This window comes from Pelodiscus sinensis, chromosome 1 (genome assembly GCF_052426305.1).
Source record: "Pelodiscus sinensis isolate ZL-2025 chromosome 1, ASM5242630v1, whole genome shotgun sequence".
Taxonomy (NCBI): Eukaryota; Metazoa; Chordata; order Testudines; family Trionychidae; genus Pelodiscus; species Pelodiscus sinensis.
In genome coordinates, this window is record NC_143052.1 from 137,286,766 (window position 1) to 137,314,434 (window position 27,669).

The following is a 27,669-nucleotide window of genomic DNA, read 5'->3' on the forward strand; positions in this document are numbered from 1 at the left end:
TCTGTCAAGGATACATAAACCAAGCATTTCTAAGCTAGACTAATCCAGTATTCAAACAAATCCCAAGGACATTACAAAAAAAAAATCTTACTAGGGACACCTTGTCCACCATGCTGACAAACCAAGAATGTCTCTTTTCCCATTTAGTATTGTTACTCTTCAAATACTTGGAAACAAGTTATAGTCTACTTTAATTATTATCTAACAAAGCTTTAAATAGGTAATATTCTCTTTTTACTCCATATGGCACCCCCTGGTTACATGTCTATCCCACTATTTTATTTTATGATACTAAGGTTTATAATTTAAGCCTCTAATATGTCTTGTTACAGAGATTTGCTTGTATTGTTCTTGTTGGACAAGATTGTGCGCACACACAGAAATGAGATGCAGAACTTTTGGCTTTAGGACATGGATTCCAATGGTTAGGTTTGGGCAAGTAGTATCACAGGCTGCGAAAACTGTCAGATACGGAATGAGTTTAGTGGAACATTCCCTGCTCCTCCCGCCCTCCTCTTCTCCTTCCCCTCCCCTCCCCCCCACCAAAAGCATTAAGATAGAAGGCCCTTCCTAGATCTATTCTGCCTCCATTGCTTCCTGGAGGCACAGATCTGCACTAAAGACACTTGCTGTTTTACATGTTGTGCCTGCATATCTATGCCAACTATTTATAGCAGCCTGACAGCAGCAGCTGCTGAAGTGGAGGAAGGGCAGAGACAAGTGAGAAGTAGAATCAAAATAATTAGACAGGAGAGAGAACATGCAAGAGAAAATGGCACTTGTTGGAAAAATGGACAGACAGAAAATTAATGAGAGATATCTCCATCAAATACTGGCTGAATGGATCGCACTCATAGTGGTAATCATCTACTATCTGAAAGGTGTGAACTTGGGCATTTAGACTGATTTGAGATCAAACTATCCCTTTGGAATAAGACTCCTCAACATAGTATATTGCAGACTAAAATAGTTCCATACAGTTTCAGAGTTTCCCCATTATATCTTTCTTTAAAATGAACATTAATTCTGGGGGAATTCTTCAATTGTTGCATTTGGAGCCATAGTGAAATAGTCTCTTCCATGCTGTAGTTCTGGAGGAATTCTATGTGGTTCTTAAAATCCCCATGCTCTTCCCTTGATTAGAAGTGACAAAATAGTTCTGGATTAAGACCAGAGAAATCGATACAGGCAGAGTTAAAGCAGCAAAAAGCAAGTAATGGGGTGACAGGTCCACTAGCAAGGCAACCAAACTCAGGCAGAGAGGCACCAAATTAGTCACTCCAGTTCCTGAGTAGCATGGAGAACAGGCAACAAGTTTTCAAGGCCCGCATGAATTGGAATATAAGGAGAAAGATGTGGCTTCCCTTCTATTTGTTGTTGCTGCCTCTTGTGTCAATGACAAGGCTTGGAGACCTTAGCAGTTGGTGCATATATATTTTCTGGCAGACACCGTACTATAAATCTAAGGCAACACCAGCGATGGATTTGGCTGTCTATTGAGTTAAAAAATATATCTTCAGTCCATAATAAAAGATTGTTCTAGCCTCAGGCCTCCTGAGTGTGCATCTTGGATCCTGTGTCAGAAGAGCTGAGCACACAGACTGATCCGAATACTTTTTGCAGGCCTGTCAGGTTATGCTTCAGGCTTTGGTTTGAAGCTCCAGCGCATGTTAATCTTCCATGTGCTGCACAGAATAAATGCATAGCATTCTGTACTATGCTTTACTGATTGGTGTGTGGGGAAAAAAAAAAAAATCAAACATAGGCTAGGGCCTCAGATTCTGGCTTAAACACTGGACAAAACAGTGCACTGCCTGAAGTCCTTGCTCAGATAGGGGCTTCAAATGGCCTCTGTACTAGAGATGTTAAATGTGTGTAACTGATAAATCGTGTTAACTGCTGAAATTTTCAGTGGTTACATGCAACATGGCAGCCAGCTCCCTGGGAGATCGGGTGCCTGCACATACCAGTGCGTACTGCTTAAAAACCGGCTCCCTGGAGCACACCAACTCCCACCTGCCACAGGCAGCTCCACAGGAGTCCCCACGTGTACCAGCTCCTGCCTTCCACCCTGGGCTACTGACTGATCCAGAGGCAATAGTGCAGGGCAGCAGGTGGCTCCCTGAGAGCCGGACCAGGAGCTGCCTGTAGCTGAGTAGCAGTTAGGCTACACTCTTACATCTCTACCCTGTACGGAAGGGGCAGGGAACCTAAAGCCTTGATCTGGCCCAAGGCTCAGGGCTTCCCCCATGCTGGCACTACAGCTCAGCCCTCCCCCGTGAGGCTGGAACACAATCTACTAGCCTCACTAGGCTCTGGTGTGCAAGGGGAATGTGGGGAGTGTCCTCCGTCAGGGGCCACATCAGTGAGGTTTGTGTTTGTTTTCTGCTTCTCACTTGTGTGGGCCCCCAACTGATTTTTCTGTAGTTCAGCAGCCACCAACCCGCCAAAAAAGTTCCCCACCTCTGCATTATAGGACTAGAAAAGCAACTGTTTATTCAATCATCTTTGAGGCCTGTCATAAACAGGAGTTGCTAAGGAGAGTCTGACTTACCTGGAGAGTGAGGAAAGGGAAATGCACCTGAGGGAGGGACCTTCAGGCATTTAGCCAATAAAATGCAAATAATGAGATCAGAGCAGTTTTTTCTCTAGGTAACACGGGAGATGGACTCACCCAGGAATGGACTCCTTGAAATGTATAAGTAGGGAAAAGTTTAGGTAGTCTGTGAGGTTATATTGTTTTCCTTGTTCGGAAATCATGTCTGAACTGGTTAACTGTTTTTCTCTCTTGTAACTAAGGATTACAACCCAGGGATTTCCCCCGAGTTCTATTTCACTACATGGCTTTTAACATCCAGTCATTTACTATGCTTGCAACAGTGGTCTTGTTTTGATAGTAAGAGTGTTTTCCTTTTGTTTTTGATTAACCACTATTGGTTGATTTGTGTCCTTAAGCCTACGTGCCTAAGTTACCTGGGAAGAGCGGAGTCCCATTGTCCTCTATGGATTCCCCCTGTATGTTTTTCCAACTCCAAGCGAAATGGAGGTTGGGGCATGGGAGGAAGGGGATTCCCATGTGATCTCTTCCCTGGAAAATGGTGGGGTTTTTTTGGTTTGTTTTTTTACTTTGCTTGGGTGGTGGCAGCGACCGATTGTCTTCCTTTTGGGTCTCAGGGAAACAGACTAGACAAGTTTGTCTCTGAGGAGTTAGAGACAGGCTCTTACAGAGTACATTCTGCTAGCCAACTCCCGTTTCTTCACTCGAAGTGCCAGGTTGGGGAATTGAGCTGTGACAAGGCCCATGTAAATGGAACCAAAAACGACAGAGTGAACAGAGTGAGTGCAGTTCACTATGCAAAAAGAAAATGGAGACATTTTTAAAGGAGGAAAATACTTTCAAAAACTACCACTTTTAAATACTCTTCGAGTGGCAAACAGAAAAAAGGTCTCTTCAGAAAAGCTCAAAGTGGCTGAGCGTACTACAGTAGACTTCCGATAATCCGGCACCTTTGGGACCTAGGTGGTGCCAGATTATCGGATATGCCGGAGTATCAGATTATCGGGATATGCCAGACCACTGATGCCAGACAATTGGAGTTTTACTGTATTTCAATTCCAACTAGGGCTGTCAAGCAATTTAAAACATTTAATCCTAATTAATCATATGATTTATCACATGCGTCTCCCCTTTGAAACACTGCCAGGGCAGCGCTGCACAGACTCCGGGATCAATGACCCCCCCCCCCCCCAGATGACCCCCAGCTCCATGCAGTGCTGTCCCTTGGAAGCACCACAGCAGAATTTCCAAGGAGCATCGCATTAGGAGCCGGGGATCAGCTGGGCACTCCAGATGATGTGTCTCTGAGCTGCCCCTTTAAAACACCAAAACGGTCCTTCAAGATCAGCCGGAAGTTGCCCAGCTGATCCCTGGATCCTAATGCACTGCCCCTTGGAAACTCCAGCACTTCAAAGACGCAGCACAGCATTAACACATTACAAAAAATTAATGCATTAATTTTGTCCTGCATTAATCACAGGTCAATGCAGGTCAATTGACAGCCCTAGATCCAACATGTTAGTCACAAAATATTGTGAGAGGATAGATTTCTCCCCTTTAGGCATGTTAGGAGGAACATACCACTTGGCTCCATGTTCAGGGATTTCTTCATCATGATATAGTACTTCACTTGCAATTCCCTGATTCTCATGAAGGGAATCTCAGGATCTGGAGTTGAAGTGAGCACGCGGGAACTAAAAATGAGCCCAACTTACATTACGAGGCAGTCCACGGCGCCTGCCATAATAACCACGTCGGTAACGCCGCCTATCTGCAGCATAACGACTGCCTTCCACAGGGACACCATCTGGGCCAGTGACATTGGCTGCTTCTGCACCCTGAGATAGAAATAGAAAGTAAGGTGGTGAAAAGCCATGTACAATAACCACATGGAAGTTTGACAGACCCAGAAAAAGGAACCAAGATGGGGAAATCAACTTCCCCCACCATAAGCACAGTATTAATGTACAAGTATTTGAAGAGTACAATTATCAAGGAAGAACAACAACATTATTCAGTGTGAAACAAAATATGCCTGTAAACACGTACAGCCTTCTTATTTAAAAAAAGTAATCTGGTCAAATAAAGTTTTACAGCCCATAGGAGCCATGAAAAGAAATTAAAGAGGCACAATTTCAATGTGGAGATCACAACATGCTTTGGAAAGATTAGACAGGGCAACAGTATCCCATCAGAAATGGCTAATTATTCGAAATGGAACTGCTATCACTAGATTAGACAGAGCAGTGGAGGATGGACACAACAAAATGATCCTACGTCCAATCCCCCACAGGGAAAAAGGTGGCTATTTGTATCTTTCTCCATCTCAGATTCTCTCACCTTCTCTCCCTCGACCACATCAAATTCTACTGTCTCTCCATCACCAACACTGCGCAGGTATTTCCGTGGATTGTTCTTCTTAATCGCTGTCTTTAAAGAGAGACAAAAGTCACCATCTTGATCAAAAGTCAGATGGAATATAACAGAAGTCAGATTCTCCCAGAGCAGTTCCCCTGATAAGTTAGGGACTGTTTACAAGGACATATAGTGATTGCTATCTTTGCCTCTGCCAGTCTGACTATTGACATACAGCCTCATGCTGCTTTATTCAGTATGGGCACTATCAGGGTGTGTCTAAACTACATGATGGCTCCATCGACGGAGCCATGTAGATTAGGCTGCTCAGCAGAGGGAAATGAAGCCGTGATTTAAATAATCGCGGCTTCATTTAAATTTAAATGGCTGCCATGCTGAGCCGACAGAGAGCTGATCAAAGAGCTGTTTGTTGGCTCCGCACCCTAGTCTGGACGTTCCCGTGCTGACCTGAAAGTCCTTTATTGATCTCCCTGTTATGCCTCGTAGGATGAGGTTTACCGGGGAGGTTGATAAAGGGCTTTCATATCGGCTGGGGAGCGTCCAGACTGCCTGATCTGCCGACAAACAGCTGATCGGCAGAGTGGGGCAGCCATTTAAATTTAAATGAAGCTGCGATTATTTGAATCATGGCTTCATTTCCCTTTGCCGAACGAACAAATCTACATGGCTCCGTCGACGGAGCCATGTAGTCTAGACGTACCCTCAGTGATTAAAATGAGCCTGAGCATCTTAGTATCACAGCACTGCACAACTCTTAACAGAGCAAACCCTCTATCTCACACAGTGCAGTGAGAGGTATTCTCTTTTTAAATATGGAATGGAGGGAATAGGCAGATAAAGTTACTTGCCCAATGTCATGCAGGAAGTCTACTGTTGTGCCAGGAACCAAACCCAGGCCTCCAAGTCCTAGCTTGCACTAAGATCACCCCTACAACTGCATTAGCATCAATGTTGGCAATTTCTCCCTATGGCACTCTGAATTATATGACTAGGGATGTTAAATTTCACTTAAGCAGTTGATGGAATTTCCATCAGCTACTCGATTAGTCAGTAAGAGAGAGGCGGGGCACTTGCTATTCCAGCTGTGCCTCAGTCTTTTAAATGTAGTAAGAGCCGCCTATGGCTCTTACTACATTTAAAAAGCAGAAGAGCAGCGGGGAACATGGGGCAAGCCTCTGAAATGTAGCAAGAGCCCCACAGGGCAGCACAGTCCCCACTCGCACTGTTTCCCTGCTATGCCTCTGCCTCCCCTTTCCACCACTGAGACAGTGCTGGTGGCGGGGAAGGGGGGGGGGGGGAGAAGAAGCAGCTTTTCAGCTGGCTCCCCCAAGCACCAGCTCCTGCTCCCATACCTTGCTGCATCTCTGATAAGCATAAGCTTATCAGATAGTTAACTAGTCGCTTACATCCCTAGCCATGACATCTGCAACAAATGCTCTTAATGGCTGTATCAACCTATCACTGCGGTGGTATTACTGTATCAGATAATGGAAGGGATATTTGACCCTCTGGTTTCATCTAGGTAGCAGAACCAAGGGCAAAAAGAAGCAGCCCTTTCTGACAGTCACCTAACACCTTACAGTAAAAAGGTCATTAATAATGCCAGACCAAGTAACAAGGATTCTAGTCCTTTTTCCAGGCAGCACTCTTTTCCCTTTCCTTCACCACCCCTCTCCCCCGCCCAAAAAGAAGAGAGTTCAAACAGGGTATGATCAGAAAGAATCAGATTGAGATATGTTCAGACTTATAGAGGATCTGAACTTGCTAACATAATGAATGTTAGCTGTTACTGTAATTCAAGAGAGAAGTTCCCCTTGCTGCTTGTCGCGAAGCATAAGATTAGACTGGTACCCACATGCCATTTTTCTCTAATGCCCTGGTCCTATTAAATAAAAACTTTGTTTTAAGAAGGTTGTTGGACACCATCACTAGTCACAAGTCCCCTAAAGTGAGAAGATGAAAGTGTCTGAAACCCAATGAGACCCGTCTGGAGATAAGTGTTAGGAATACAGCTGGTCCCTGAGTTACGAACGCGTCAACTTACGACCGTTCGTATTTATGACCAACCTCCTATACAGCTGGTCCCCAAGTTACGAATGAAATCGGCACTTACGAACAACGTAGCCGTACATAAGTGAATGCAATTAGACTTACGAACAGATCGAGTTATGACCGAGTGTTTGGTATGTAACTCATTCGTAAGTCAGAGACCAGCTGTACATGAGAGCATACTGAGGCCCTAATCTAATTCCACCTAGGCAGGTAAGGTCAAGAGACCCAAGAGGTTTTCAGAGAGCAGAGGACCTAGGTGCAGGCAGCCATACTGCCCTCACAGCAATTTGAATTGTTCTTCTCTGGGTCAGCAAATGAAAGATGGGCAAAAGGGAGTTTGGCAGAAATGGCTGGCACTATTAACTCTGCATCTCAACCCAGAGCATCCTTTCATATGCAGTTGTGCCCTAAAGTGTCAAAGAGAATGCACAGAGCTGTGTAAGATGTTTGCAATAAAATCTGAAACTATGCAAAACTTCTGGCTTTGGGCTCTGTTCCACTATCAAAGCTCAGACTAGGGATGTAAAAAGTTACTGAGTAACTGGGTAAGCATTAGGCTTACCAGACAGATAACTGGTTAACTGGATGGGCCGGGTGGCAGGAAACCTGACAGGTCAGGACAGCAGGCAGCTTCAGCCCCGCAAAGGAACAGTTCACAATGAACCCTGCTGAAATTGTAAAGGGTTTTAGGCTCTTAACCTGATCTATAGAGGCAAAAAGTCTTTTCCAAAACAAGACAATAGTACCACTCCCTCACCTTATGCTCTGCAGTATCAACAATGGATCTGAAACCAAGACCGACTTAGCCCTTCCTTCTCAGAGGTGAAAGCATTACAAATTAAGATACACTGGACATTCAATAGTTAAAAGGTTACACAACAGTATTTCCATCTCCAAACTGAGGCCTATTTGGATAAGTTATTCTTTGTGTATCATCTGACAATACAGCCATATGAAGTTACTGTGTAGTGTTTAAAAAAAAAAAAAAACCCACACCATTCAAGGAGCAACTACATTCCAGTGGTGGCTGAAATTATCCTTATTTATTACATGGCTAAATATTACTTGGATTACATCCAGGCAATCTGGTGGATAGAAACACTACAGAGAACGGTATTAAATCCACCATGAGTAATGCGTTCATAAAGAATACAGCATACCCACACCTTGAATACTAGGTGGAGTTCTGATCGACCGGTCTCAAAAATAGGCCATGTTAGAATTGGAGATGAGCAACAAAAATGATTAGGGGCCTGGTACAGCTTCTGTATGAGGAAGGAATAAAAAGACTGGGCTTTTCAACTTAGAAAAGAGAAGACTAAGGGGGGGAAGGGATATGAAAAAAATCTATACAATCATAAATGATATGGAGAAAGTGAATAGGAAAGTGTGATTTACCCCTCCATACAGCACAAGAACCAGGTGTCACCCAATTAAGTTAACAGGCACCAGGTTTAAAATAAACAAAAGGAAGTAGTTCTTCACAAGGCACAGTCAACCTGTGGAACCAGCTACAGAGGATGCTATGTAATTCATGGAGGATAAATCCATCTATGGCAACTCATCAAGATGATCAAGGATGCAGCCTATGCTCTGGGTATCCATAGTCTCTGACTGCTGGAACTGAAAAGATGACAGATGCAAAAAAAAAAAAAAAAAAAAAAAAAAATCACTCAATGGAGTACTCAACCCTAATTCATTCCCTCAAAAGGACCTGGCACAGGCCACTATCTGAAGGCAGGATACCGAGCTAAATGAACCACCATTGGTCTGACCCAGTATGGTCTTTTTTATCTTTTTAAACACCCAAGAGGGATAAGGACTTCTGGTTGTCATCCCTTTAGCACCTGAGAAAGTTAGACGAAATTTCTGGATGAAAACTGCAGGAAAAATATATTAATTAATTAAATTTGGAATAGTCATAGCCTCCCAATGAGAATGGTAAATGAACATCTAATGAATCATGTATAAAGGATAACAGCCCTCTAGATAACACCCCAGAGATCAATCAGGCCAACAGATTAGGGAAAGATAAGGAAGACTAGCCCAATTCTACATGATTCAGAGCCATCACAAGAGAGAAATCGGTAATACAAACAAGCAATGTATGGTCTAAAGGAGAGAAGAAGCATGTTAATCTGTATGCTGTGTCTGTGTATACATAAATAGAATCCAGCAGCAGCAAATGGAGTGTTAATCCCTACCCTAATCATGAAATCTGACTGCTTCCCTCCCACTGGGTATGTGTGGAGGATGGGTGTGTCCCTTTAACTAGGTCAACCTAAAGAGATTAGGTATATAATCCAACCCCTCCTCCACACTTCAAGTGCTTGGGAGAGGGATCTGCAGAAGCAGGGATCAGTCACTAGCCACAAAGAAAAGACTAAAAAAAAAAACAATGAATAGTCTTGCAGCATCTGAAAGACTAACAAAACATGTAGATGGTATCATGACCTTTTGTGGGTACAACCCACTCCAGTCATCTGAAGAAATGGGTTGTGCCCACGAAAGCTACATGTTGTGTTGGAAAGATACCATCTACATGTTTTGTCATTCTTTAAGGTGCTGCAAGACTATTGATTAAGTTTTTCCAGTTACAGACTAACTCGGCTACCCCTCTGAAACAGAAAAAAAGACAGTTCAGAGCAGGATGTTTGTGTATGTGATTGACAGGACCTTTTAACTGCCACTCCGTGCCTTCTCACTCATGCAGGTCCCAATTTGCCATCCCCAGAGGAGCTGAGCTCCTTCCCAGCTCTCTAATTAAGCAGGGGCTTGTTCAGATTGCACTTTGGATTTTCTTAGTGGGATTCCCAACAGACTACTGTAGTGGCAATATTACTTTGCACTGAATCAATACTGACTCCAAAAGCCTAGTATTGCCTTAAGGCAGGGTAAAGATCAGGGGACCACAGTGATACTCAAAGCAGGTGCCAAGGGCTGCAACTTAAGTGTAGTTGCATATACATGCAAATAGCTTCTTTCACACTAACCCGCATGAATACAAAGCACTTCCCACAATGCCTGGGTACTCCCGGCACCTCCTCTCTGGGGGCTAGAAACACTGACACCCTGTACCAGTCTGTTCCAGCAAGCCCATTGGCTTGTGTGTTTCAATGCTCACCCCACTTGAGAGATGCCTTGCTGTTGTGGAACATGTTCCTACCCATGTTCAAAGGATCCTACCTGTGGGCTGCATGTTGAGCCCTGCATAGGCCTAAACCACACCGCAGGCCGCAAATAAATGGGCCGCATGCAGCCCACAGGCCGGGTGTTGAGTAGCCCTGCCTTAAGTTAGTGAGTTCTCCACTGTTTGAAATACAAGTCCGTTTAGACTCCTAACAGCAAGATGGGACAACAGGAGAAAGGAAAGAGTATGAATTCAGAACACCCAATCCATAACCAAGTCTAAGAACAGCCAGACTGGTCTAGTTATCGATTGAGACATTTAATTCTAGAGTAATTAGACATCTGGATAAAGGTGTATAAAAATAATTGATTTTTTAAAATTAAAAATCTGATTGTTTAAATCAGATTTTTTTGATAAAATGCTTTGAGGAAAAACACTTCTAAAGTATTAACAGATCTTTGAGTCATGTATCTTATCACGGAATAGGGATTATAAACTAATTCTGTATCATGAGACAATATGTTCATGTTATGTTTAAGAAAAGTTTTGTAAATGAGTTCCATTAGTTCATGGATTAAAGACCCAATCTTACGGGATTTCAGAGGTTTCTGTATTGATTGTTTAGGTTAAACTTTCTATCTACCCAACGGGACTCAGTGTTCAATCTAGAAGATACCAAAGACGTTTAGTTTTGCAATTCTGAAACTGTGGATTTGTGTCTCCAGCAATTACATGCTTGTTAACAGCAAATATGATTTAATAAAAAAAAAACAACAATACAAATGTGAAAAACAACAGACATCAGCCCTATTGTTCCTCAGTGTGACAGAGCAGGATTGTATTAATTCTATTTGTCTCTGTATTCACTCTGTTTGCCTTGTGGGGTGGTATGTGATTCTGCTGTCCTTGCTGTTCTGTAATGACAGTGTGTGTACGCGCGTGCCTCAATTTCCCTGGGCATTGCAACACTATCTGGACGAGGAGGAGTCTGGGCATGACTCACTAGGGAAGAATGTGCAGTCATCAGGGCCAGGTGACAGTAGATAACACCTTGGGCCCCAGAAAGGTAACAAAGGGAGAGGTGGGGCTGACACCAGGCTGGGGACTAAGGCCTGGGGGGATAAGTCAGTCTGGCTGGTTTTAGGACGATGACAGAGGAGACTTAGAACAGGAAGGGGGAAAACAGGGACTAGGGGTCCCTGCTCCCCAAGAAGAATGGCATTAAATGCTCTTGGTTCCTGTGTTAACAACAATTCCGTGCTATGCTGTGTTCTTCTGTCCTACCTGAGAGCCATATCTGGCTACGGATGGGGGTGCAGGGTCCGGTAACTTCCCCACACTGCAAATTTGTGTACACTGAATCAATCCCTTACCTCTCTCTAAAAGTGCAAAGTTTCAAAAAGATCAATGAATGGAAGATTGTTGGGAGCAGAATACCTCTGGACAAGGAGAGAAAGTCTGAAATAAATGTGAGAAAGGAGGGCCAGAAAGTAGAAACAAAAAAACTGTTTGAGCAACATATTCCAGTAGTCTTGTGGTCTGAGTGTAGTCTTTATGGATTTGAGATCTATCATATTATTCTCACTAGAATGCATTTTTATGTAGAAAATCATGATTAAATTGATCTTCCACACACACACACACACACACACACACACACACACACACACACCCCCAAACATTATTTAACATGTAGGCTACATGAGTGTTTTGTCTAACTAGCAGCTGGCTCACACAGAGGATACAACTTTCTATTGCTGATGGAGTTATTCTTTCAGCTTTAAGTGGTAAAGTCCTGTGCACTTGGAGCTTATGGTTCCAGGATATAGAATAGATGACAGCTCATGAGCAAAATGCAGGACAATGTAGCACTTTAAAGACTAACAAGATGGTTTATTAGATGATGAGCTTTCGTGGGCCAGACCCACTTCCTCAGATCAAATAGTGGAAGAAAGTAGTCACAACCATATATACCAAAGGATACAATTAAAAAAAATGAACAAATATGAAAAGGACAAATCACATTGCAGAACAGGAGGGGGATGCGGGGGGGGGGGGGGGGAAGGAAGGAAGGTAAGTGTCTGTGAATTGATGATATTAGAGGTAGGGAGAGTGGGATGTTTGTGAGTAAATGGTACCACGAAAGCTCATCATCTAATAAACCATCTTGTTACGTCTTTAATAAACCATCTTGTTAGTCTTTAAAGTGCTACATTGTCCTGCATTTTGCTTCAGCTACCCCAGACTAACACGGCTACATCTCTATCACTATAGCTCATGAGCAGGCATTTAAAGGTTTTTTTTGTCTTTAAGCATTTGGGAAAAGTTTCCCAACAGAGGGTGCAAGTAATGTGTTGGTCAAAACTGGCATCTCCTAGATATTATAGTAATGAGTGTGATGTAAATACAGATAGCAGATGATCATTTAACCCTGAAGTTATAGTGGCAGAGATCCTCAGTTCCCAGAATAGAAGCTCGAGGTCATCAGGAAACACTTTAAAAGCATGATGGTTCAAGGCATGCAATGTGCACTAGCAGGCTATTTGTTTACCACTCCATGCCCAGTCACACCTGGTGCATTCCCTCTTGCTTATTGTTGGTTGCAACTGTCTCACACTGTGGCAAGAAAAGGCAGGAGAAGCTGTAACAAAGGAAGCTGGGAGAGCATAGGCTAGGACAAGTCCTTTAATTCTACATAATAAGAATGGTTAAGAGAAATTCAGGATGTCCCCCTCACTCTTAAGGACAAAAATCAGGCTGAGCGAAGAGTATGGACAAGAATAGTTGTTTTGGTTACACACAGTACATGGCAGAAGTTTTATACATTGTAAAAAATACAAAAAGACTATCCATTGCCTCACTCACCTGATGAACAAACACATCTTCTTTTGTGTCATTTCTGTAGAAAAAATGTGAAGAGACACATGTAATCATGAGACATTATTTAGGCCTGTAGTTTTACTGGAGATAGTTCCTGAGGTTTAATTCACCAGTACACACACCCTTTTAAGGAGAAAAAGAGCATGGAATTAAATCTCCCGGCGTCTCCATAGGGACACACCCTCGGGATTCTACCTGAAGTACAAACCTACTCTCTCTCTCCCCATCTGGAGTTGGCTGTGAATTCCCTCTGTATTGTTTCGCCTGACAGCAGGGATTTTCCACTGTTCCCAACAACTACCCTGTAATCTATGGGCAGACATGCAAAGTTTAGCTTGACACAGGCACACAGATTATATTTTCCTCCTTATCCCACCCCCACCGGACCCGCAACTCAGGATCCCAGCATTTATCCCAGAGATCAAATGAGATGGTCAACAGGACTGAGCACAGCTGTTAACAGGGCTACCCTTACACTGAAACCCAAAACAGATCAGGACTATGGGCTCGTACGTGGGGGGCGTGCATGCGAAGGGTGTGAACGCACACACCCTCATAGTCCCCAAGTAAGCGTACTCCGGCCAGTTGGGGAAAGGCAGGAGTCATGTGCTGCCCGAGCCTTCCTGTCTCAGGCTCCAGCCAGGCCAAGGAAAGGCTGGGGCTGATTTTCTACTCCTGCACGTGGTGTGGAGCTGGGCCTCACTCCTGGAGCTGGGAGGGGAAATCAGCTCCAGCCTTCTCCTGGCCAGCCAGAGCACATTTACTTGGGGCACTATGGGGAGGGAAGGGAAGGGGGTTGCACCCTTGCTGTCCACATTTACAAAAAAAGCCCTCCCCTCCTCCCACACAGAAATTCCTGCATACGGGCCTGGACTAGGAATACTCACTGGGAAGGGGAGAGCTGCAAACAGAAGGGGCAAGGCATAATAGATTGTCTAGACCAGTGGTTCCCAGGTGCCAATCTACGAACCCCTGGCTGCCAGACCACAGCAGTTCTGGGGGCCAGGGCTGAGTATACCGCCCAGTGCCTCCTCCCCCACCACTGCTGTTGGGAGAGGCATGCCCTGACCCACCTCTGAGCCAACCAGTATCAGTCAGGGGCAGGGTCTCCCAAGACACAAAAGAGCGATTTGCTGCGCTGCAGGAGCCCAGCACACCAGCCTTAGAGCAGCTGTGAGCCAAGCAGCAGCACTCAGCTAGCAGCTGGGAGGCAGAGCAGGCACTGGGGAGTCCCAGAGGGTGAGCTCTAGGAGGCAGGACAGCTGACACTGGGGGCACTAGAGCATCCAAGGTGGAGAGCTAGCACTGGAGGGCTCTAGAGGCAGGGCTAGTAGTGGGGGAGCTACAGGGGCACGGCTGGCACTGGGGGGCTCTGGGAATGGGGATAATATTGGGAACTGGGGGCTGCCACAGGGGAGTACTGGGAGGTTGGGTGCAGTGGGGATCCCAAAAAAGGAGTCTGGCACTAGGGGGCTCTAGAGGCAGGGGCTGGCACCGAGGTGTTTGGGATGGGGGGCTGGCACCGGAGGAGGTTGGGTGCAGGGAACTCTGGGGTCAGTGGCTGACATGGGGGGGGACGGGGGGGGGGGCGGGGAAGAGGTGGGAGAAAGGGTAGTGGAAGGATGGAGGACTCCAGGGGATAGGGTTGGCACTGAGAAGGGATCGGGGTGTATCCCAGCCCCCAGAACTGCCATGAACAGCTGCTCTGGGGGCCAGGACTTTTGGCAGACCAGTAACATTTATTTGCATATTGATGACACAAATATTGATGACACAAATATGCAAATAAAATGTTACCGGTATCCCCAACAGTTTGTAAATGGCTTTGCCCATCCGCGGTATAAAAAAATTCCTCCAGCCAGTATAGGATTCTGCATGTGATATAGGCTAACATAGCTGAGAGAACTCTCATCCAGTGCATGCACACAGATGCAGAAGGTGCAAACCCTTAAATACCCCCACTAAAAAAGTCACTCCCACTCAACTGTTTACATTCAGATACTTTAAGTTAATTCAGTTTCTTGTGAAAAGATGCTAGGATGACAGTCATGAAACCTGAGGGGCCCTTCCCCCTCCACTAGACCTTTTCCCAAATATGCTCCTCCTCAATTAGGATGGTAAAATTGTATATGAATACACACATTTTTATTTTAAAATGTAAATCATGTACTAACAGGGATTAGAAACTTTCCCTGGAAACTGGTTATTCCATAATTGGCTACTACATTGCTTCAGAGAATAGTGCAAGAAATTGGCTATTGTCAGAGTCAGGATACTGACCTAGGAGAACTGTTGGGTCTCCAACCTTTATGCCCAAGATCACTTTCTGAATTTTAAGGGCAACCCAAGATCTACTCCGCATCTTCCTAGATGCCAGGCCCCCTCCACCTCTTTGTCCCTCACTTGCTTTCCCTCACCCTCACTCCCTTTTCCCAGGCTGGTGCAGGGGATTATGGTTCAGAACACGGACTGGGGTTTAGGAGGGGGGATTGGATGATGATTCCGAAGGGCTGGGTGTCACAGCTGGAGAAGGTAAGCGAATGTCTTCAGACAGAAAATAAGAATACCCTTACCCAAACTTTCTCCAAAGCTCAATTCTGTTCCCTCACTATACCACACACAAGTTCAGAAAGGTTCAATAACTCGGTAACTTCCTCACACATCATCTCATTTTAACGAGGGATGTTAAAATGCGTTTATTTTTGTAAACGCGTAACCACTGCCTCCCCCCGCCCCTGTGCTGCTATCTGTGGGATGGGTGGGAAGGAGGCTCCACAGAAGCTGGCACATACCTCTCCCACACCCTGAGGTGCTGCCTCTGTATCAGAGGCAGCAGCAAGAGGGGAGCATGTAACCGTGAGGGTTAACTGATAAGCCCGGGCTCATCAGTTAACCATGTACACAGGTACATGTTAACATCCCTAATTTTAACTCGGAATCTTAATGGTAATCAGGCTGTCAAATTAATATGCTGCATCCCAGGCTACCTTGTAGTATTTTGAACCCAACAGGAAATACTGGAAACCTCAGAAAACCCCTCTCTCTGTGTAGGGATGTGCAGTGAATTAACGGACAAGCAAAGCTTTAGGTTAATGCTATAGACTACACATATTCCCCGCCCCCTTTCCCGAGCAGTATATTTTTTAGCAAGCTGGCCAGCAGACTGTCTCAGTCCAGGATTGCGACGGGTCCAGGACCTACCCCTGCTGTGGCTCTGCATTTAAAGTGTTATTTAGGAGGTTGGCAGGCAAGGCAGCCTGACTCAGTTCCAGCTCGCGCCGGGTCTGGGAGCTCAGACTCCCCCGCCCCCAACAGGGGCTGCTGCCACCCCTGTATCAGAGGCAGCAGCAGCACAGGGTGATAGGCAGCCTGTTCCCAAGGGGAGCTGGTTTTTAAACTGGCTCACTAGAGGACCAGCTCCCCCCTGGCACCCCATGCTGCTGCTTCTGATTCAGAGGCAACACAGAGTGGCTGGGGGCTCCTTGGGAGAGGGGCTAGATTGCACTGGCTGCCAGCCAGCCCTGCCCCTGGGGATTATAGAATAGTCAAGTAACCAGTAAGAATTCATGAGGTTACTCAACTACTCAATTAACTGATATTTAACATCCCTGTTCCTGTAAAATATCTTGCCTGATTTAGCAAGCTAAAGAGTTAACAGATCCATTAAAAATATGAGCCATGGTGCTGTACAAATATAACTGACAATATACATACCTGTTGATAAAGCCATATCCATTTCTGACGTTGAACCATTTGACAGTGCCAAGGACTTTAGTGGCTGAAAATTAAAGTAAATGAATATAAGTGACCAGCCTCCAGTAACACATCTAGTAGTTTCCTATATCAAATACAAGCAGATGCGTGTTCCCCTGCAAATATCTACAAACACCGTTCTGATATATTTGGAACAGACCAATGCATTGCACTGCCCTATTATAGTCAACAGAAGACCTTTACATAGTTTTATCCATTTATTTTACCTAAACGAGTGCTAAGTGGGGACAAACAAGTAGCCCTATTCCACAGATGGGAAATAGAGACTGAGGTTGAGCAATTTGTCTGAAGTCACACAGCAAGTCAGTGATTGAACCAAGAACGAAACCCAGATTTTGACTTCCATCCCCATTCTCACTAGGGATGCGACAGTGTAAATCAGATATGCTAACTGGTATTTGGAGGGCAGCACTCGATCGACATTTTTATAAAAGAATGAAGTGTGGACCGCTGGCCGCTCAGAGCACGTGGCCAAGAGCCTGCTCACAGCTGGCTGGGCCATTCTGCGCTGCAGCAACTGCTCACGGCGGGCCAGGCTGCTCTGCGCACGTGCTCACGGACAGCTGGGCCCTCCAGCAGGCGCTCACAGCTAGCCGCCCCAGCCTCAGGAGGCAAAGTTGACTCCAGGACCAAGGTATTGGAGGGGGGGGGGGCGCGTTAGGTTGGAGGGACTGGCTCTGGAGGAGTGGAGGGGGATTGGGAGTGTCTGGCTCCGGGGGAGAGGAAGGGGTTATTTTGTTAATATTTTGTTTTATTTATTCCCAAATAAAAAAATCACAAAATGTATATTACAGTAATTTTATATCAATAAATATGTCAATGTTTTGCAACTGCATGAATAATTATTTCTTTATGCAAAATCTCAAACTTACAAAGTATCTGATATTTTCACAGAAGCCTATTTTATTTGATTAACCATGGTCTATACTTGTTTTTATTTCAACAAAACAAATTATGTATCATACAAAATTTAGAAGTACCTTAAATTTATCATTAAAAACTATGTAAAATTAATTTTAAAATGTTTTAATATGAGCAAATAATTTTACACAAACTACTGTAATATTATAAAATAGACCTAAAAATCTATAATAACTAACTACAACTTGCTGACAAAGTACATTTTCTTTGGTGGCCCTAGGGTTGCCTGCTGCGTAGTTATTAGTTTTCGTTTGTACAGCCCTCAGTAGGCTTTGAGTTTGACAAGTCTGGTACAAACAGTTAACCAATGTTACACACAGCCGTCCTGTGGGGGTGGGAGCTGTTGCTTGCTTCCTCCCCCCCCCCCCCCACAGGTAGCCCCTTGCCTCATCCACCCCCCACACTGCTGACTTTGATACTGAGGCAGCAGCAGCAGGGGGAAGTGGGGCAGATGGCAGCCAGTATCAGCAGGGAGCCAGTTTTAAGGGAAATTTTCAGTGGTTACACATTTTCCTGAATACACGCATTTTGAACTTCTCTATTGAGAACCTCATCCTGCATCATCTAGAACAATGGTCTCCAACCTTTACACACCAAAGATCACTTTTTAAATCTCAGAACAGGAGAAGATCTACGGCCCCGCCCCTTCCTTGAAGCCCCGCCCCTTCCTTGAAGCCCTGCCCTCTCTATTCTCCTCCTGTCCATCACTTGCTAGCCCCAGCCCTTACTTACACACTCTGATAAACAGTTTATTTTTAAATTATACGATACATACAATTAAAATCACGTGTTTATAGTTAGGAAATAAATGGTCTGTTTTTTATTCATGCTATTTAAATCTAAAATGAAGCATTTATAATTATACATTTTGTGGGGACAGAGTACTGCTGCTGAGGGCAGGGGAGAGGGAACAAAGTGCTGGGAGGGCAGAGGACAGGGTTCTGCAGCAGGGGACAGGGTGCCAGTGGGGACAGGAATGGGGACAGAGTTCGGAGAGTGGGGACGGGAATAGGGACAGAGTTCTGTAGCTGGGGACAGGAGAGTGGGGACAGAGTTCGGGGAGAGGGGACAGGAATGGGGACCGAGTTCTGTGGCTGGGGCCAGGGGAGTGGGGACAGCATTCTGTAGTTGAGGACAGGGGAGTGGGGGACTCGGGAGTGGGGGCTGGGGAGTGGGGTGCCAGTGGAAGCAGAGAGTCCCCTGCATCTCCTTCCTCCCAGCATTCTCCCCCCCCCCCCCCCCCCCGGGAAACCAGCGCACGCCTGCCCCGGGGCCAGCACCCCCCCCCCCCCCCGTGCAGGGAAGCCCCACGTGCGCGCACCTACCCCAGCGCCAGCAGCCCCTGCCCCGTGCAGGAAAGCCCCGTGTGGGCGCCTGCCCATGGGGCCGATCCCCCCTGCGCAGGGAAGCCCCGCGCGCTTGTCCCTTCTCCAACCCCCCACGCGCCAAGAAACCCCTGCGCACTTCCTGCGGGGCTGACTCACCCCTCCTGTGCGGTGCAGGGGGCCGGCAGAGCAGCTAGCGCACTTCTGGCATTGCCGGAAGTGGCGCTGAGCTGCGGGACTTCTGAAGCCGACACTACCTCTTGAGGTAAGTAGTGGGGCTTCTGGGTGGTGGGAGGGAAATGGGGGCGGGGCGGACAGGACACCTCGCGAACGACTGGTCGAGGCCTCGAGATCGACCAGTAGCTCACGATTGACCTGTTAGTGACCACAGATCTAGAGCAGTAGTGGGCAAAAGGGCCACTGCAGACTGGATCCAGCCCACCAAGCTGGTGAATCCAGCCCACAGAGGCCCTGCTGCTCCACCGCCCCAGGCCAATTAGGGCCGGGAAGCACCAGAAGACTTCTCTGCTCTGCCCCCACCCTGCAAGCAGCGCACAGTGCTTCAAAGTGCCACACGCTGCTCGCAGGGCAGGGACAGAGCAGAGAAGGCTTTGCGCACTCCCGCACGCCAAGGCCCTAATTGGCCTGGGGGCATGCGAAGCCTTCTCCTCCCGCCCTGCCAGGAGCACATAGCGCTTTGAAGTGCAGTGCGCTGCTCACAGGCTGGGGGGTGGAGAGGGAGAGCGGAGGCGGCTTCGCATGCTTCCCTGCCCCAGGCCAATCAGGGCCTGGGGGCGGGAGAGTTGTGTGAAGCTTCCTTCGCCCTGCCCTGGCCCTGTGAGGAGCTCACAGCACTTCAAAGTGCCACATGCTCCTAGCAGGGTGGGAGGAGGCTTCCCGTGCTCTTCCTCCCCCAGGCCCTGATTGGCCTGGGGGTGGGGGGAACATTTCAAGCTTCTTCAAGGCATGGGCGCCTAGTTGGAAGATGGGGGAAAAGGGACTCCCCCACCCCCAGACCAATGATGGTATGGGGGTGAGGAAGCACTGCCCCTTCCTGTTTAGGCCCCACCCCTTCTGGGGAGGCCCGGGGCTACTTTAAATATTTTTGAAGTAGCCCCGGGGCAAAAATTATTGCCCACCCCTGATCGAGTGTTTGTGACAGTCATGACAGGTCTTTTCTGGCATCACTAGTTTGTCAGCTTGATTTGTAATATTTTCATGACTCCATCTCACAGTTAGAGAGGACAACACACGATCTTGAGCTCTAAAATTCCACAGCTCTTGATTTGAAACAGTCTAATAGTCTCTAAAGAGGACGTTAATAAGCAAGTAATTGGCTAATGCTATCATCAATACAATTTGTATTGAATACATGATTCGTCTATAAGAGTTGGCGCTCTGTCCCAGCTCACACCAGGTCCAGGAGCTACGCCCACCATGGCTCTGCAGTTTAAATGTAGGAGGAGCCAGGCATGCAGGCAGCCCGGCTCTTACTAGATTTAAAATGCAGAGCTACAGGGAGGGTAGATCTGGGATCAGACCTGGCTTACGCCAGGTCCCAGACTGCTGCACTTCTGCCTCCCCTTCCCCACCCTGCAGAGATGGTGCTGGTGGGAACTGGCTTTTAAGCAGGCTCCTCTCAAGAACCAATTCCTGTTTCCTCACCCCCACTCTGATGCAGAGTAGGGATAGAAGCGACTAGTCAACTAGTGATGCGACTAGTTGCTCCCTCCCCCCCACCCCACAGCTGCCTTAGAGAGAGGCAGCAAGGGGGCAGAGCAGGAGCTGGGGGTAGCCCACTTAAAAATCAGTCCTCCCTCCCCTCCCCCAGCACCATCTCTGCGGGGGGCAGGGGAGGTAGAGGCACAGAGGAAATGGCTCCACTCACACCACTTCTGCTGCGATTCTGCTTTTGAAATGTACAAGAGCCCCACTGGGGCTCCCCCTCAGTTCAAAAGCTGAAGCCCCGCAGCAAGTGCGGGACCAGCGGGAACTCCCCTGCTGGCCCTGCGCTCCCTGTGGGGCTTCCGCTTTTGAACTATGGCAAAAGCCAAGCCAGACTCTTGCTACAGTTCAAAGACAGAGGCGCGCTTATAGACTAATCGAATAGTCAATGGAAATCCCATAGACTATTCAATTAGTTAATTAAGCTACATTTAACATCCCTAATACAGAGTAAGGATGTTAAACAAGTAATTTACTAGTCAAGTAGTTGATGTAATTTCCATTGACTACTCGATGTACATTTCAAAGGAGAAATGCGAAACTCTAAGTGCAGCCCAAGGTCAGTGGGACTTCCTGCTGACCCCAGACTGCATGCAGCATGCCAGCTTTGAAATGTACAGGAGTCCCCAGCAAGGGCTCTTGTGCATTCCAAAGTGGAAGCGCCGGCATGGAGCCTGGGGTCAGCGGGAAGTCCCACTGACACCGGGCTCCATGCTGCGCAGCTTTGAAATGCCATGCAAAGCCCAGAGTCCCAGCTGACCCCAGGGTCTGTAGGGCATTTTCCCAGACTCCCCAACTGATTCTAGGCTCCACTCAGCATTTCAAAGTGGCAGCACTGCATGGAGCCCAGAATTAGCTGGGGGCTCCCCAGCTGACGCTAGGTTCTGCAGAAAGTAGTCCCCAGCTGACCCCGAGCTCCATGCAGTGCTGCCACTTTGAAATGTGGCGGCAGTGTTTCAAAGGGGCAGTGCCGCACAGAGCCCGGGATCAGCTGTGAGGTGCTGCCACTTTGAAGTACCCCCCCCCTTTCCTCCCTTTGCTGCCTCTGAGAGGCAGCATGGGGTGTGTGTGTGGGGGGGGGGGGGATTGACTAATCGACTGGACTATCCAATAAGCATTTGCATATCAGATAGTCAACGAGTCCTTAACATCCTTAATACAGAGGCAGCAAGAGGAGGGAAGGAGCAAGTAGTGATTCAACCACCCAATAAGCCTAGGCTTATCATGTAATCGACTACTCACTTACATCCCTAGTTTCTAACCATCCTCCTACACATAGATCCTACTATACGGTCTTGAAAAAACAAGTTTCACCAGGTTCTATAGTAAATGTGGACAATAATCTTTTTAGGGAGGCTACTTCACTAATGTTGGTAGTGGTTCTGGGCCTCAGGATGAAGAGGCAGGGCCCCGGGCAGAAGGGGTGGTTCCCTCGAGGCACTGCATGCCAAGTGGAGACTTCATGTGCTGCCCGTAGTACAGGGGACCATGGGAGGTCTCCCTCTGATCCCCTAATGCCAGGGACACATGGTGCCCAGAAGGAACTGCCAGTTATTTTGAACAGCTGACGGTTCCCTCTGGTGCTGTACACCCTTGGCAGGGGAGGGAGAAGACTTCACCCACTCCCCTGCCACTGGGTTTTGACTGGACTGAGAGTGGGGGTCCAGCAGGGCGGCCGGGGTCAAACAGCTTGGCAGGCCAGATCTGGCCCACCCCTGTCCTGTTGTATGGGATCTTCTGCCAACCAATAAAAGTTTGTCTGCACATTATATCTGGCAAAGACACACAAAATAGTACGATTTCCTTGAATTTTAGTCTTTTTAAAATTCACTTTGTGAAACTAATTCATTTCTAACATTTAACTGGTTTGTATTAAATATAACTGCTTCAAGCAAGGAAGAGGGAGCAGAACAGAGAATTTGGCCAAAACCCTTAACTAGAACAATAGGAACACAGGTATTATGAAATACGAGCAGAGCAGGGATCCATCAAATATCCATACCTGTCCTCTCCCCATTTTCTCTTGGTCCACATGGAGACCTCGCACTTCCAAAGAAGGTGCAACAAACCTCAAAATGGGCCCTACATGAATTGTTAGAGGACCATCAGAAAACAGCAGTTGATTGCAGAATCTTCTTCCCATGGAAGATGGCAAATAATAGACCTTATTATTTGCAATAACAAAGTCCATTAGTACTGCAGAGCTGAGAGCAGAGACTCACTGTTAGCTGCTTCAAGCTGAGAGAGGGTTCTCCCACTGTTGGCCCTGCAAACAGCCAGGCTCAGCAAAATCTGCATTTTCACCAATATCAAAGCGTGACTTTAGCATTTAAGGAATAAACTGCCACCAACAAACACGTCTACCTAATCTTAAACAGTTAGTGATAGGCTTAAGCCCTTAAGTATGATGATCTACACTATTTTTTTAAATAATGCAACTGTGAAAGTTGTCATTATCCATAGATGCATATTATCCCAACAGACACATCATGTCTGTGACTGAGAATTCAGTACCTTGGCCTTTCCAGTTTAGTCTGCCAAGAGGGGAACTGGTAAGTGCCAAACAAGACAGATCTGTGACTTGCAACACTTGTCCTACTAGGAACTGAATTAAGCCAACCTTCTTATTTTAACAGGTCCACAGGAAGCTACCAGGTTGGAGTGGCTTTCAGCCACAACCATCTGGAGCAGACAAACCAATAATTTCCTAAGTCTGACCAGTTATCCCAGGGAACGTCAGAAATAAGCCTTCATTTTTTCTTAATGAACAATCACCAATAATTGGTGGGTAACTATACTGGTCAATCAACAGAGGGTCTTGCCATTGCTACCATTGGAAGCATATTGTAGTTAGGTTAGGTAGTTTTTCTCTTTATCAGAGTTAAACATGCACATTTGCAAAACTATTATGTGGAAGCCTGAAATCAACAAGATAAATAAAAGACTTGCTCAAGAGACCATTTTCAAAACACCGTCATTAAATTCCCTGTGCTAAAAGCAAAACCCTCCACACAAAAAATCTTGCAGTAATGCTGGTTTGTAGAAAACAGCAATATTTGTACATCAGACAATATTTATGATTTTACCATTGGCATTAGGGATATTACATTTGAATAAATCAGCTACTTGAGTAGTCAAAGGAATTTCCATCAACTACTCGATTAGTCAATAAGCGGGGGGGGGGGGAGGGAGGAGGCGCTTGCTGGCTCACTGCACCTCTCCCTTTGAAAAGCAGTCCCATCTGGCACAGATTCCCCTCTGTGCCTCTTCCTTTGAAATGTACAAGAGCAGCCACTCTTGCACATTCCAAAGCGAAAGGAGCAGCAGTGAGACTAGCCCAAGCAGGACTGTTTTAATCCCCACCTGTGATGCTTCCTCACTGCCTTCCCTGTGGAGACAGTGTTTGGGGGGGGGGGGAGGGGCGGCAGAGAAGAGTACAACTTTTAAGCCAGTTGCCCCCAGCACTGGCTCATGCCCACCTTGCTGCCTCTTTCTGAGAGGCAGCGGGATTTGGGGAGGCTAGTTGAATTCCTACTCGACTACCTGATAAGCATTTGCTTATTGGGTAGTCAACTAGTTGCTAACATCCCTAATGCACAGTAGAAAAAAAAATAAGCAATTAGCTTTCCAGTAAGGAAAGGTTTGAGTATAACTGTGTTTTGGAGCACTAGTAAAAAAGTAAAAAGCTTCTTCATGGTCTATGAATGGCTATTAATGGATACAAAATTGCTCTTGATGAATCAGGGAACAAGGAAAGTGGAGGAAATGCACAATGCTATTATCCCTCTTGTATTTTGCAAGACTCCTTCCACCGTCATTCCCAAGGACATCTTTTCTAATCTGCTCCTGTATATCAGTAATCATAGTACTTTGAACTAGGGATGTTAACTATCATTATTTGTGTAAACACGTTACTGCTGGAAATTCTACATTTATACACAAAGGACAGCAGGCAGGAGCCAGTTGGGGGGGGGAGGGGAGGGGAAGCCAGCTTTTAAATCAGCTCCCCTCCCTTGTTGCCTCTGATACAGAGGCAGCAGCAGAAGGGGAGAATGTGTGTAGTTGATATGATTAACCAATAAGCCCAGACTTATTGGTTAATCGTGTGATTGTCTACACACTAACATCCCGACTTAAAAACTGGATTAGGAAGCCTATTCAGTTGTCTCAGTCCCTGCAAGTATAAAGGCCTTTTCCCTACCAACCACCCACACTGCAGCAATCGATCCACTAGCAGTCAATGTATTATGTCTGCATAGACATAATAAATCAGCCTTTGAGCTCTCTCCCATTGACTCTGGCACTCCATCAGGGTGAGAAGAGTAGCTCGAGTGGATGGTAGAGCTCGCTGACCTTACCATGTGCAAAACACATCAGCAATATGTCAACTTCAGCTACACTATTTGCATAGCTGAAACTGATTGGGGGGTGGGGTATGCAGTGCAAATTATGTCTAGAAAATCATCTCCCTTCTTCTATTTAACTATTCTACTGAAGGGATTTACAGGCTGAGATCCTATCCTCTGTCAGAGTACAGTGTCAAGTGGACAAGGGTAATTTCACACCAACAGTTTGCCCCCATTCATCATTTGTTTCCTTTCTGATTTTTGAAGAGGATGTAAGCATGTGATAATGTAGTTTAGGAACTACACTAGGGTTTTTTTAAAAAAAACACATCCTACAAACTAATCTATCCAATTAGAAATTGGAATTAACAGCAATATTTGAAGCATTCCAGAACACTAATGAAATACTCCTCAGATATTCCAGCTATGCCTAAGTCACAAAGTCATTAAAAACCAAAACTTGCACAAAGTTTGAGGCTGGGTCCTGAAATTTTTGATTCAGTGCATCTTTGACCATCATAGTATATTTATTGCAAGAAAACATTAATTCAATACTGTCAGCAACCATACTGATCAATTATCCAACAATTGCTCCAAGTATGGCTAAAATACTCCAAGAACACTCCTGACACACATTCAGGCAGTTTTGCTGATTTACCCAAAATGGATCCAACATAGTACTAAAGTAAACCCAGAATACTGCACAATAAAGACCAAGAAGCTGATAACCAGAATCAATACATGACCCAACTGACTGACCAAGCTTCCATGCTACGTACTCCTCACAATTCCAGCATGACTTATTTCTCCCACCCATCATATCTAATATCTTTGAAAATCCCTCCCTCCAAGCCAGAGCCCTTCTCTCAAGTGCAGAGGTCCAGCATCAGAAGGATGCTTGGGAATCTCCACTCTTCATCTAGCACATCCACAGTTCTGTAAGAAATTAATTTACAAACAACCTGTCAGACCATGTTGAGTCTAACAAAATAGGAACATCAATCCTCAAAGGGGCACTTCTGATGCCACCCGATATCCTGTCTGTGACCAGTCACTATCCTCCCAAAAGTAATGATGAGCAACAGCAACTACTTGCAAGAAGCTGCAGGTCATCCAACATGAAGATCTTTTTAGCCCCTCCCCCACCTCTCCATCAGCAAACACCTGTTGAGTCTCAATTATGAGCATCAAGGTGCTGAGGTGATATCTTTTATTGGCCCCACATCCCTCCCTCTACTCCACCCCAATACAACGGATAAGTTTAAGCTACACAGAAAACTGGTCCGGGTAACTCAAAAGCTTCTCCCATCCTCCTGCAAAAGTTGGATCAATAGAAGTTATCACCTCACCCAGCTTCAGCCCAACACCGGCGTCCCGCACGCAGTTGGAAGCCGCCCCCCACCCGCACAAAGCAGGCAACGGTCAAACCGCCCTCGGCATTTTGATCAGGTCCCAGCGGGAACCGCACAGGCCCGACAGACTCGGGGCTGGGCCCTGCGGCCCGGCTCAGGAGCCCATGCGCCGTTTACACGGAACCTTTCTACGTCCCGGAGGGAGCGGCGCGGACGGAGCACGGGCCCGGCAGCGAGTCCCAGGCGCGGAGCGGGCCAGGCAGCGCAGGGCGCTCTGGAGCGGCCACAGCGGGCTACTAGGCCCCCGGCCCGCTCCACGTGCGCAGCGCGGCCTGGCCCTCACCCTGCGGGCCGCGCTCCCAGCTGCGCTGTCGCCGGAGCGCCCCGCCGGGAAGGGGCCGGGGCGCCCAGCAGGCGCGGCGCTCGGGCGGGACTGGGGGCCTCCCCGCCGCGCGTGGGAAGCGGCCCGGCCCCAGGTTCCCGTGCGCGCCCGCGGCCGGGCCTCACCCAGAACTTTCTTTTCCGCGTCCGCGGCGGCCGGGGTCGCGCTGCTGCCGCTGCCGCCGCCACTGGCGGGGGGCGCGTCTCCGCTCGCCGGGGCGCTGGCGCTAGTGGGGCTCTGGGGCTTGGCGTCCAGGACCGGGGGGGCCGGCGCGGGGGCGTCGCTGGGGGGCGGGGGCGCCGCCGGGGGGCTGCTGGGCACCGCCTCGCTCATGGCGTCTCTCGGGGCGGTCGGGGGCGGCCGCGTGCTAGCGCGCGGCGCGTCGGGTGGGTCGCTGGCTCGCGCTCAGGCTCCGCGCTGCTGGGTCTTACTGCCCCCAAGATGGCCCCGCGAAGTTTTTCATACAGTCAGCGAGGGCCCGCCCGAGCCTGGGGCGGCCTCATTAGCATTTAAAGGGGACGCGCTGCCACAGCGACCCGGCCCGTCTTCGCCTCCCGGGGCAGGGGTGGAGGGAGGAGCTTGTGCGTGTTTTGCGTCAGGGTTCTGGGTGCTGAAGGAATCATGCCAGGCCTAGGCCTCTAGGGCAGCGGGTCTTCCAGTGCCTATACCCTAATAAATCTAAAAGCACCAAGTAGGCCTGTGGCAACTTAGCTCCATAGAATCACAGAACACTAGGACTGGAAGGGACCTCAAGAGATCATGGAGTCCAGTCCCCTGCCCTCATGGCAAGACCAAACACCTTGATAGATCATCCTTGATGGGTGTCTGTCTAACCTGCTTTTAAATACC

General features: G+C 47.2%; 1 protein-coding gene across 2 annotated transcripts in view; it reads right to left on the minus strand.

Annotated features, from left to right (window-relative positions):
* Positions 1-27,364, minus strand: part of YBX3 (Y-box binding protein 3) — a 44,579-nt gene extending 17,215 nt beyond the window's left edge. The window contains exons 1-5 of one of the 2 annotated variants that reach the window (XM_075902907.2): positions 26,946-27,364; positions 16,710-16,773; positions 12,981-13,014; positions 4,898-4,987; positions 4,273-4,395 (exon numbers count right to left, since the gene is read on the minus strand). In XM_075902907.2, the coding sequence (XP_075759022.1) occupies positions 4,273-4,395; positions 4,898-4,987; positions 12,981-13,014; positions 16,710-16,773; positions 26,946-27,153 (519 nt within the window). In that variant the 5' untranslated portion in view covers positions 27,154-27,364. The remainder of the gene's footprint in view (positions 1-4,272; positions 4,396-4,897; positions 4,988-12,980; positions 13,015-16,709; positions 16,774-26,945) is intronic. The other variant, XM_075902897.2, reaches the window with a different exon arrangement.
* Between the last annotated feature and the right edge of the window lie 305 nt (positions 27,365-27,669).